General features: G+C 33.4%; 1 protein-coding gene across 3 annotated transcripts in view; it reads left to right on the top strand.

Annotated features, from left to right (window-relative positions):
- LOC116996510 (CUB and sushi domain-containing protein 3-like) overlaps window positions 1-13,276 on the top strand; it is a 614,657-nt gene that overhangs the window by 461,422 nt on the left and 139,959 nt on the right. For all 3 annotated transcript variants that reach the window (XM_033060271.2, XM_033060262.2, XM_033060252.2), the window contains one exon: window positions 6,758-6,874. In XM_033060271.2, coding sequence (XP_032916162.1) covers window positions 6,758-6,874 — 117 coding nt within the window. The remainder of the gene's footprint in view (window positions 1-6,757; window positions 6,875-13,276) is intronic.

Here is a 13,276-nt window from a genome sequence, read left to right as displayed (position 1 = left end):
GCAATGTTTCATTGAAACTCAAAATCTATCTTGGATGTTTTAAGTTTTTCTACAACAGTTGCTAGCTGCTTTTGATCTTGCGTTTCTACATTTGCTAATACCTTTTTAAAGTTGCTACTTAAAAATTTGTTTGGAGTGTTTTTGTTCATTATTGCTTTGTTTTGGGTGTTTGGGGTGTTTTTGTTATTGTTTCAATTTGTGGGTTTGGGGTGTTTTTGTTTGTTATTGTTTTGTTTTGCAGGGTTGTTTGTTTTTAATAATGCCGTCATTTCCCCATTTTCTGTAATGATTCAGGGCCTGCTTTAGAAAATTTTTAAATTGCCAGCTTCTGCCAGCCTTTTTTTAACTAACCACATTCAAATACTTTTACATATATTGGCCTGAGTTTCTCTCTCTTTTTTTATGTCAGTTTTAATTATGTAGTTAAACTCTGTTGTGAAGACTGAAGAGACTACAGTATGGAAACCTTCTATATTCTTCATTATTTTTCTTTCATACTGCTTTTCAGCATTATTATGTTTCTCTGTCTCTCTCTCTCTATTTTTTGGTATCTTTTTATTTCTGTATTTCTGCTTTTCCAAGTAACAACTAAAACATACATTTCTATATCAGATAGTCCTTTACATATTCATTGTAATATTCATTGTATTGTAAGCAGCTTTAGGTTCTTCATCAACTTCACATTTACAGACTGATATCCACAATAAATATATCTGTAATTTAGAACTTTAGAATAAATATCTACCATTTATATATGTTACAATGTCCTTTGCATTAAAATTATTTTATATATAGAATTTGATATATCAGTCACCGTATTTGTTTTCTTTTTACTTATAGCCACTACAAGAAATCATTGCAACTAAAAATCTCATAATTGTACTACAAAGGATAAATAGAATGGTTTTGTATTACATGGGACTAGTAAAAAGAACATCCAATAATTTAATATATGTGGGAGTTTGGGCTGGTATTCAGTTCATTTTCTTCACAGAAGCTAGTAGGGTCAGTTTTGGATTTTTGCTGGTTTTCATAATACCAGGGCGGTTTCATTACTGCTGAGCAGTGTTTACACAGTCAAGGCCTTTGCTGCCCCTCATGCCATCCCACCAGTGAACAGCTGGAGGGGCACGGGAAGCTGGGAGTCAACATAGCTGGGATAGCTGATCCTGAATGGCCAAAGGGACATTCCTTGCCTTATGGCTTCATGTTCAGCAATAACATAGGGGGAAGATTGGCCTGGGGCTATGATCAGTAACTAGCAAGGTTGCTTGATGGTGAGTAAATGTTTTCATTTGCATTACTTGTCTTTCATGGGTTACATTCCTCTTATATTTTCCTTTTCTTTAAAATTTCCACTTTTACCCTTTCAATTCTCTCACTCCCCCACAAGGAGAGATGAGCAATCAGGACTGTGTGGTATTTACTTTCCAACTGGAGTTACACCACAATAATATATTCAATTTTATAAACATAAATCATGATTATTTTCCTGAACCTACTTATTTAGATGAATTGAAGAGCAGATATCTTAGACTGGATTTTGAAACAGTGACCCATCGCATAAAAAGTCAGTATCCCATTACCAGTTCTTCAAGGCATTTTTCCCTCCTTTTCCAGACTGAATGCACAGTTGTTCTTATTTTTTGATTGTATTTGTAGCTGTGTAATCAAATTTATCTACATGACATAAACCCATATTGTGCCATTAATTTTTAAGCAGTGTTTCCCATTGATTCCATTGAGAACTGCTGCTTAAAAATGGATGGTGCAATATGGCACTTAAATCTGCAAATGCAATTAAATTATATTGGATCTTAGCTGTAGGAGCTAGTAAGTAGGTGATCTGAAAGCAAGAGTAGGAATTAAAAACTTTAAGCTACATTAAAAAAAAAGCTTGATAGCAAAAAAAAATAAAAATTAAAGGTGAGGAGATTTAAAATTGATTCTCATACAGGTAGTCCATTCTTCACTTTTTTCTTACTAAACTTTAACCTTGTGCATTCTTTCTTTTGGTTAAACTGCAAAGGCCTGATGAAAAACATATGAGCAGTAGGCACATGACTGGGGCTTTTAACACTGTATTGTTCAGCTGGAGGCACAGAAAATTTGACTTTATAGCAGTAGTTAGACAACCTATTATTCTGCTGGGTGATTTTCCCTCAGTGGTTTTCAGCTACATTTCTTTTACAACTACTGAAATTTGAGAAAAGATGTCACTCTGATGGTAATGCATTTTATATTGCATTCTCTATTTACAAATACACTACCATAATGAGGTAGAATGTAGTTCTTTGACAAAGGTAAATGAATACTAATGATCAAGGTGGGTACTTTCCCAGATAAAATGTCTGCCAATTCACATACAGAATGGGTGATACTCTGTGGTTTTTATGATAGGGTTTGTCAACGGCTACAGGGGATGCTATTTTACAAGGTAAGATACCATTAGGCTCAGCACACACAGGAACTTTTTCCCAATAATGCTAAAAATGTTTCAAGGAAATAGTGAGCAATGCATCAACACACTGACCTTTATCACATTCTTACCACAGTCAAGTCCCTTGCTCTCCCACTAGTGCTAACCCTGGAAAGCAGGACAAGGACAGCAGACTGCATAATATTTTGGTGAATAAACTAGAATAACCTAGAGAATAAATAAATACATAAGGGAACACAGTATTTCAGAGTCTAAGCAAACATTATTAAAAATAATAAAATATTATTGGAGAGTTGCATTAAAAAATATCAGTTGCCTCCTGAAGGTTTTATTTGTTTGTTTGTTTGTTTGTGTGGGGTTTTTTTGGGTTTTTTTTAGTTTTTTTTTTTGCTGGTTAGTTGGTAGATTGGGTTATCTTATTCTGCAGGATATTTAGTTTTACATTTAGCATATATAGTTTTATATCCCCAGGGCAATGGTTCTCAGCATTTGTTGAAATTTTTTTTAACAATTTATATTTGTGGGTGTGATGAGTTTGCTAGATTTTTGCTGTATAAGTCTTTAACTTTCTATTAATTCGGAAGCTAAATAAATCCTTACACTATAAAGCTGAAACAAAGGCAATGAGATTTAGCTGAATTAAGCAGAAGTGAAAATCAATGGCTACCATGGTAGTAGTGGAACTTCTGCATCTATCCAAACAACTTGATGCTAGCTGTTTTCTGGAGGCAAAAATATATGTTTGGATCAAGTTGATGTTTTCAATTCACTGTAGCTATGAGTCCATCCTTGATTTCTGAGCGTTAATGTTTAGGCACAGTTGGCAAAATCTCTTCTTGAAACTTTTTGCCATTTTAAATTAAACATTTCCCAAAGTGTAAGGAAGGAAATATAGTCAATGAACTCTCTAAGTTTGCTACAAGCAAACTTCTTCCTCCTCCTAAACACATTCAGAAATGTCTTGGAGGACCATCCAGCTGCTATAAGAGTTAAATGATTCATTACCTAATGATTTACAAAATTTAACATTTTTTCAGCTTTTAAAAGTCAGCTGGATGCTTGTATCTTGAACCAACTTCCCTTTATACTAGCTGTTTTTGAGACACAGGAATGTGAGTTCTTGTGAGGATAAGAGAGTCATTTCACAAACAGTTGAAAAATAAGAGGCATAATAAGGGAAAAAGTAAATTCAGAAAGGGCCAAGTGAAAAAATCCAGAATGAGAAGACCAAGGAAAGAACTTCAAAGAAAGAAATACTTAACAAAGGTATTAAATTCTTGATGCTGATTATATGTTGCATGTACCAGAGTGACAGATAATTAATGTCTAACTCCAGTCTGTAGTGAGCACATCATAGCAAAGGCTGTGGACAGTTCTTGTTGAAAGACTTTGTACCTAAGAGATCCTCGCTGGAAATCCTGCTCCAGGCTCTTACTATGTCTCTTCTCCCCTTGTGTGAACAGATACATGCCAACTTCTCTAATGTGAGCATATATATCCCCATTAATCCAGTAACAGATGTAAGTCCAGTCAGTTGTATGTTACTTTCATAGAATTCAATATATGGGAAAAATGTTTAATGTTTCAAACAAAATGCCATATAAACATTTTAATTATCAGCTGTAAAAGAAAATGGTATTATCTTTACCTTTTAGAGACTTGGAAGTTATTTTAACCATACTTCAGTATTAATGAAAACTCTCAGATTATTGAGGGTGCTAGACATTTTTTTAATTTGCAAAAATTGTTGGGTTTAATGACTTTTAGAGATCCATAAGCATTTTTCAATTAAATTACTCTGTGACCTTTTTTTGTACCAGCTGTCATAATACTACCTTGCAAGTGTCATGACATATTTTGTTTAGATCTGTACATAGGTAAAAATATTTTGCTCTGGTTTAAGCATACTAGTGTAAGAATCCTTTTTTACAATTAAGATAATGCCTTTACTAATTGCATAACCTGTAGGAATAAAAAGAACCAAGGTATAAAAATATTTATTTTTCTTTATAAGTAAAGGTTCACTACATGCTGAGGACTGTATTTAGCTCTTAAATTATTTTTAAGTATTGCTTTTGAGTACTAAGACTTCAAATTTCATTAAGGGTTTTTGTGTCAATGTCTTGACTTTAGTGGACTTGTAGTTTTACCTTAAATTTGCACATTATTTATATCTGCTGATTAGGAAGGTGTAATAAAGATATGAGTGCTAGAGTGGGACAGTGGTATTGGTGATTTTAGCTTAATTATTCAACTCACATAGAGTAAAGAGGGAAAAGGAGTTAGGATTTTTTTTTTTTTTTTAGGATCTTATTTCTCTTATTTTAATGTTTTTGTTGCTTATATTCTTCCATATTCACTTCTGTTTTACCCAATATCTGCAATAAAAAAATATTGAGTACTTACAAGCTGGTAAGCAGATCTGTTTTTATCTCAAATATTTGCCACATTTAAATAGTGAAGGTTTTTTACTTTCTGTTTTTCCAGTAACTCATGGCAAATAAGGCTCTGCAAATGAGGCTCAGCCAAGACACTTACTGTTTCTTGGAAAAAGTCCCAGTAGTTCTATTATCTAAATATGTTTTCACAGGAAATCATGAATTTCTAATATTTCACATGGTGGGTGGATTGAGGGAAGGCACTGATATTACTCTTTTAGCCAGAGAGGGCAATATTCCATGTACATGTGGCAGTCAGTGCTTTCTCCATGTGTCAGGGCATGTGCCCATCCGCTGAACTGAGCATCATCTAGACCTCCTCCTGATCTGGGTCCTGACAGATTTGCTTAGCTCCAATATAAGTGCCACATCTGCATACACATGTGCACAAGTGAAGGTCAAGACCCTTCTGTTGACATATTTCAAATACCCTGACTTTCACATCAATTCATTAAATAATTTCCAAATTGTGTATGCAAACAGGAGCAAGTGGTGCAATCTGCTCCTGTTTCAGGTACACAGTCTGTCATACTCTGAAGTTACACCATACTGAAAAGAATCCATGCCAACGCAAATTGAATAAATCTGTTCTCAAAGGGTTGGGGCCTTAAATTGCTACATTTTAAAGATGTGTATTTTTCACGATATACTCCACCAAACATTTTGCATGAATTAGCTAAAATTGTGTTAAAATATATGATTTGTAGCTACACCAATAAGTATCTTGTATTTAGTATGACAAGTACTGAGATAAAGTCTTCTGGAAGAGTAGTAAGAAAACCATCTTTTTCTTCATTAGTATAATGCATGAGGTATTAATATTTTGAGAGAATACCACAAAAAGAAAACAACCCAGATGTGTTTAGCAAATGAAACATTGAGTACTACTTCATTTATAAAATTATGTCTTAACAGGAAATAAATTTTTTAAATAGATTAACATTAAACTCATTAAAAATGTTTTATAGTCCAAAAGAGAAAAATTCTTCTAAAGAGGTGCCATAGCCTTTAAAATAGACTAGGGTTAAATCTAAATTAAAGCTCTAAATTGCTAAGTCTGTGTGACAAGCAGTAATAGACATAGGAAACTACTAACATCGAATAATGTTTCATATATATGCACCTGTACGTCTGATGAAAAAAAAGAAGAAATAGCGCTGTTTCTTGCTTGACATTTTGAATAATGCCAAATACTAAGTTTTGTTATAAACCTTAGAAAAATACATTATTGTGGTAAAAAGCATTTGTATCTATCTTCCATTTTATCAAGTATTATGGCTGTGGTAGCATAAACATGATGTTTCTGTGATAAAGAAAAGTATGTGCTCATAACTTTATATATATGAAGTTATAAATAATTGAGATATAAGTAAGTGATACATCGTGTTCAGTCAAGAAATCCTGACTTTCTTATATCAGTAGCTGTAGACATTATTTTGCATGATGAGTGTATTGGCGTAAGAACTTACTAATGTGCAGAAAGGCTGCATAATCTATGCTCTTGTCATAGTATAAAGCATCATATGAATGAATAATAGTTTCGTATGCTGTAAATAATAACATACTGCATATAAACTATATCATTACTTTTATTAAGATGGTTTATAAATGGTAAAGAAAAAATAATTGATCTGGAAAACTGCACAGTGCTATCAATTTTCATTTGATATATGAGAAAATTACACATACTCGATATGTCACAGGATGTACAAGTTTAATCCAGTGTAGAAGTGTAATAAAATTTCCTGTAATATCATATGCTGACGTAAAACAAATGCACCTGCCTGGGGATTCAACATCGCTCTGCTTTGTAACACAATTTGAACTGATTTTTAAAATTATATTACGTTTTTAAAATCTAATTATCTTCACTTTCTAGCACCCTGTGGAAGCCGATCAACAGGTTCTGAAGGGACTGTATTATCACCAAACTACCCCAAGAATTATAGTGTTGGTCACAACTGTATTTACTCTATCACTGTTCCTAAGGAATTTGGTAAGTAGGTCTGGTCTCATTCATATCTTTTTGTTGCTTGGATACTTTCAACAATTCTAGATGATTTTCATGGTTGCTTTTACATAAAATTATTAATATGAACAAGCTGTTTTAAGCTGATACTTCTATTAACACCTTCATCATTTTATACTGCATTATTTACTCAGAACACTTATATTTGCCTTTATCTTTTGAAATTAGCGTTCAGTATTTTTGTCTCACTATGATAATTAGCATGGAACTTATGCTATGGTGATGCTAACCAAATATGTTGGTGGTACCACTTAAGGTTTCCTTTCACTCAAGGTCATGTGCCTATGCTCTACAAAGTGAAGCATAGTTTGCATAAGTTCAGGTAAGCAGGGGAAGCAATGTTTATCTTAAATATTTGGTACTGTTGCACTTTTAACCCTTGGCTTCTCTGCATCATAAGGCAATGGCATAGTCTTTATTGACAAACGAAATTAGAGCAGCATGTGTCTGCTTGGGTTTTGTAGAATCTCTGAACCTCCATCAAACCTCACTTCCATACTAAAATTTTTTGTGTTGACTAGACAAATATTTTAATGGTGTCTTCTGTCCCATACAAAGACAGCTTTATCTCCCTGTATTTATGAATCATTTTATCTCACTTTATTGTTAAACATATATGGTAACAGCTGATGGTTTTTTGTTCACTTTGACTTCTTGGTAAGCAGTATGGCACGTATTGAGTATCATTTAGACTTTAAATATCCATGCTTTAGATTTATGCTTGGATAAGCAGGACTTCATTCTGACCCACAGCTCACATTTCAGTTAGTCAAATAATAGGTGGAGCATGGGGATGGGTGGGTATTTCTTAACCTTCCTTCATGTTGAGTCTGTAAATATCTTTGCCAAATTAAAGGCAGTGCTTCAGCTGCTGTGTGTTCGTCTGCCATACTCATGATATCTGAACTCCCTTAGTATCCAATTAGATTGTTCTTTTGTATAGTGTAGAGGTGCATAGACTACTACAAAATAAATAGAATTTTAGAAGTATCATCTCCTAAGTCATGCCAATCTCTCCTTATTCCAAAAATATTAAGAAAAAATGAAACACATGCACAAGTTTTGATTTATTTCTAGCTATTATAAGCATGTGATTTGGACACAACTAATTATTTTTAGATAAATTGTAAAGTTTATATCCTGCGATTTTTATCAAATCTGAAGTTACTGATTTAATATAAGTATAGTAATACTTCTTAGTTTATAAAACAGATGTCAACATGTAAGGCCTTAAAATTACTACAATAAAGGACTCAAAATGTTAAGTTCTTTGTACTTCATATTTTTGACATTCTGGATTGAAATGTAGTTTTGTAATTTCCAGAAATAAGGCCAGATTTCCCTAAACAATCCATGGAAATGGGGAAAAATCCCACTGCTCTGTATAGTTCTTTGGAATAATTTGAGATACACTGGTTTTCTTACACCCTAAGCACGGTAGTAACAGAATTAACGAATTCTGTTTGATCATTTCACAGCAATTAGACAAAAAATGCTGATGAAAAAAAATGGTTTAGTATGCTTAACCTTAGCATATAAAGATTCAGTGACATATCATGTAAATATGATAGACTATCTAACGTTTTGTCTGTCCTACCTTGAGGTAAACCTTTTCTTTATTTCTTGTATTTAAATAATGTATTTTGACAACTAGTTCAGGTACCTGTATAATATATCATGTATCATATTTATCCTCTTTTGTTCATAGGGGAAAAAAAAGTGTGTTGAAAGACAAAGATAAAAAAAAAATCTAGTAGTAACCACTCAAAATGAGGATGTCATGACACAATGAAACAAGTGCCAAAACAGATATTTGCATTTTAGCTGCTTTTTTCCAATGATAGTCATACAGTAAGGAGGAAGCAGATTTCCTCTCACCCAGAAGCTCACATTTTAAAATCTGAATTTTCTTTGAATTGTACGTTGGTGTAAAATTTTTTGGTAAGTTATTAATATAGATTTTTTCCATTACCTGGGCTCTTTCTGTAATCTATCATTATTAAAATTATTCCAGTAAAAACCATTAAGAAAGGCAAGGTAATTTTGACAATTGATTTAACTGAAGTTTTTTACATTTGATGCAATTATTTGTCTCCGTCTGAAATTTTACAGTGTGAGTAATGAATGTGTTTTATTTAATAACTTTTATCTCTCACTCTTCAAAATATATTTAATTACGGTTTCAGAGAAGAATAGCCATAAAATTGCTATGCTGAGGACTTTCAGCTCAATTTTAGTAAGTAGGAATTTTGTTCCTGTAACTCTGTTGTCTTGGATCCTAATAGAAGATACTGCATTGAGAGTCTTCACTTGCAATTCTTTTTATGTAGGGATCACTCACTGACAAGATGGTCACAAAAAAAATCTGGCCTTTGTGGAAGAAAACACCATATTTCATATTCAATTCACTTGGAAGTGTGTATCACATCATTTGACAGAGATTATTCACAACGGAAAAGCATCAAAATAACATTTTTGTGAATGAAGGGATACTCCAACAAAGCTGCTGACACAAGATAATTTAATTTTTCTAAAGAAAACAGCAACAAATCTGTCCTTTTCAATATGAAATACAACAATCAAATATTTGCTGAATGGAAACGCTTCAATAACTGTTTTTGGCATCCAGTACAGTATATGAGAACTTATAACAAAGAACAGTTAGGGAAAAAAAAGTAAAAACGTTGTCAATATAGACAAAACCCACAAACAATGTAATAACATATTCAGTGTGTAGAAGGTAACTCATTGGCCTGGATTAGTTTTTGATGGACTGAAAAGAAACCTATTTCATCTGCAGCTTCTCAGGTTCTCAAGTCAAAAATTCTGTGGAAAAGTCATTTCAATGTGGTCTTTTTCTCAGTGTTTCATTATTCTGTCATGCAGAATCATAGCTGCAATATTTCATACCATGACAGGTTTAAGCTACAAGATAAATGATTCACAAAAGCACACAGTGTGCCACAGGCAAACTCTTTTGTAAACATGGAAGACTCAGCTTCTTTGACATTCTCCCACTGATATTTTAAAGTGGTGTAATGATTGTTAATTGTTCAATCCTGAAATGCAGCCTTGGTTACAATTAAAATGCAGATGTTTGAGATTTTATTTTTTTCTCTGATGGACATGACCTAATTTTTATGCTGTACTCCGTATAATGGTGTCATCTACACTTCTTTTTTAAATTAATATTTTTAACAGTAAAATAGATTTTATATTAGCTGCCCCCAGAAAATGGCTTTCCTTTTTGTTAGAGCAAAAATATAGATTTAGCATACACAGTAATGTATGTTAGTGTGGCTTTCAACTATGGTATCAGAAAATAAATGTATTTTCCCAGTTGCCATCAAAAATTATGAAATTTAAATCAGAAAGATCTCTTCCTACCTGGAAGCTAAACATTAATTGGGAAAATGTATGGTTTCCATGGAAATGTTTGCTTTTCATGTTCTGGAAAATATAATATTTTTAAAATTGCAATAATTTTATTGATAAGAATGATGATTTGGGACAAGACTTCTTAGATCCAGTTTGCTTACTGTAGACAGGGAAATTTAATTCCACTATTCTCTTCAATTCCTAAATAATTAGCTTATATTCACAGACATATGTATGCCATTTTTTACTTTTTCTTGTGAAGTGAAAATACACACTGAACCAACAATGGTGTCAACATGTGTTTTCTTCTAGGCAGCTCTCTGCATCTACAATTGTTAGACACCTTTTCAGTCGTGTCACAGTAAAGTTACTTCAGTACTGCTTGATTTGATTACAAACTTAGTTTACATTTAGAAAGAAAAATACAGGCAAGGACAGATCCTAAGGAGCAGAATGTGCCAAATGACAACCTCACATCTAGAGGGAATGCAAACCAAATTGTATTTATGGTAATACTTAGCTGAATTACAGTAAAACATTTGTTTTAATAACTTGAATCCATCATCACTGATGTGTGCATCTTAATATGATTTAAGAAAGGTGGCAGATCCATATGGACTGACATTTTTAAAATGTGAAGGGTGTAGCTCTCCATCTTAAGTACAAATGGGTGGAAATGTCTTGCTAAATAGCTAGTGTCAATATTTTTCAACATAAACTAAACAATTATTGAATTAAGCAATACTTTGCTGAAAGGGAGGTAGAAATGACAGAATATGATCTAAGATACCAAAATGCCACTATAGGCAGGAATCTGATTCTACTCCTACCCTCTTTTTATACAAGCAACCACTTCAAACTCTGTGAGACTGCACTGTTCAAACAATGATTACTTGTCAACAAGATGGAGCAGAACCACCAAGACTGCTCCAAATACTAGAGTGTCCAACTGTATAAAGATTCAAGACACTAATTTCAGAAGAAAGAGACAGCGATCCAGCATGTTCCCTGTATTTTATCAAATGTAAATCAGGTCATCTTTCCTTCCCCCCCAAAAAAATGATTTCAAATCAAAATGAATTCCAAGAAAAAGGACCATTTATTTATCTGCACTTCTTAATGTAACCATAAAACTTTTTTTTTTTAAGAAAAAAAGTCTCTATTTTTATATTTACTCATAAAATTTTTGCATAAAGGCATAAAAACTGACAATCACAGGGCACTTCATATAAAAACTGAAAATATTTTAAAATCTTGTATCGGTCAAGAAATTTAATGACATCCAATTTGGTTGAGTAATGGTGTTTTCTGGTTTGTTTTCTCAAGTTTTCTAAAGTACAGAGTGAACATCATGGAATAGTGAGGATGTGCATACAAATATTTGTTGTGAACAATAGGAAGAAGTACCTCCTGTATAAGTAATACCAATAGCTTATAGAAAATTCACACTTCTTCCTTTTTTCTTGGTATTCTTTTAACTCTGTTGCCATTTTGTCATTTCTCTTAACACCATTCTTTTGCTGCAATATTTTCAAAGGATCTTGTACTGGTTAGATTAACATGATTCTTAGTAGATTCTTGAAACTAAATTTCAAGAACTCAGCATTAAAAAGTTTATGGCAGTCCTTGTCTTCAATTTTCTCCAGTCAACCAATTAAGTTAAGCTTCATTCAAAAATACATAAGCAGGAGTTTCATCTATGATAGATGTTCAAAAGTTTGGCCAGAACAGAAAGATCATTGTGCAAAGGATATCAGGCAGACACAAGTATAATTTCACAATTATAAACCACACCATTTTGACTAAAGTTTTGGTTCGAACCCGGAAGTGCGGCTTGTAACCCGGAGCAGCCCCAAGCTGAGCCGAGCCCACCCAGCCCTGGCAGGTCAGTGCCGGGCTGGGGGGAGTGAACACGGTGGCGGCAGTGCAGGTGGAGGCGAGCGAGCCCAGCAGTGGTGGCAGCGACCGCCAGCCGGGCCCGAGCGACCCTGCTGAGCAGCAGCACCAAGCTGGCTCACTCAGCCTCCTCGGCAGCCCTGAGCAGGCTGAACCTGCATGGCCCCGAGCTGAGCCAGTAAACTCCGCGATCCTGTGATTCTGTTACTAGTTGGCAACTTTGTGAAAGTTGCACGCGGATCCTCGCTGCGAACGAAAGTGCGACTTACAATGAGGTGTGGCTTATAATTGTGAAATTACTGTACTTTTCATCTCAGAGATAATAAGCTTAAAAAAAAAGTAATATTTATATGTAATATTTAATTACAATTGCTGAAGTAATTCCTTTTAATAAATGAATGAAAATGAGTCTTTCAGTATGGAAACATTCACAACATTAGTGTAAATGCTGCTTTGTGTTAATTTAGGTCATTGCCAGAATATTGTTTTAATTTGAAAATTCTCTGAGTGTACTTAACATGATAGGTATATGTCCTTTCATTTGACTCTTTTTTAAATTTAATTTTGAGAGTTAATGGAGGGCACTGAAGAGGGTTAAGCATGGAGTCAGGTTGCTTAGAGCCAGAAGAATATGTAGTTTATGTGCATTGTGCTTGGAACAAATTAATGCACCCTTCTACCACAATAGAAATTGAATATTCTCAATGTTCATTCAGTGTGCATTGAATGACTGAGTATGAATTTATTTTCCACTATTATTTTGATTAAATATGATAAACGAACATTTTTTCTGGAATTTATAATGCATAAAATTAACTATACAAAGACATGGTTCATTTCTTCCTTAAAGTAAGATTGTATAGCTATATAATGAATACAATAAAAATTGGTAGTATCTGACTCATTGTATTCTGCACAATTTAGCAAGAAAATAATGTACTGGTGTTAAGCCAGAAATAAAAAGCTTAGTAGTCCATCTTATTTGTACTAAATGGACATGAAAATCTTAATGAAAAAAAAAATGTCTTTATCCATAAATGTAAATTCTGGACTTTTGGAGTCAGATACAGTGACAGGATTTGTGGTTTAATCTGT

The sequence above is a fragment of the Catharus ustulatus genome, chromosome 1, assembly GCF_009819885.2.
Source record: "Catharus ustulatus isolate bCatUst1 chromosome 1, bCatUst1.pri.v2, whole genome shotgun sequence".
In the NCBI taxonomy this organism is placed as follows: Eukaryota; Metazoa; Chordata; class Aves; order Passeriformes; family Turdidae; genus Catharus; species Catharus ustulatus.
The sequence above is the reverse complement of the archived record's forward strand: the minus strand, read 5'-3'. Positions and strand labels throughout refer to the sequence as shown.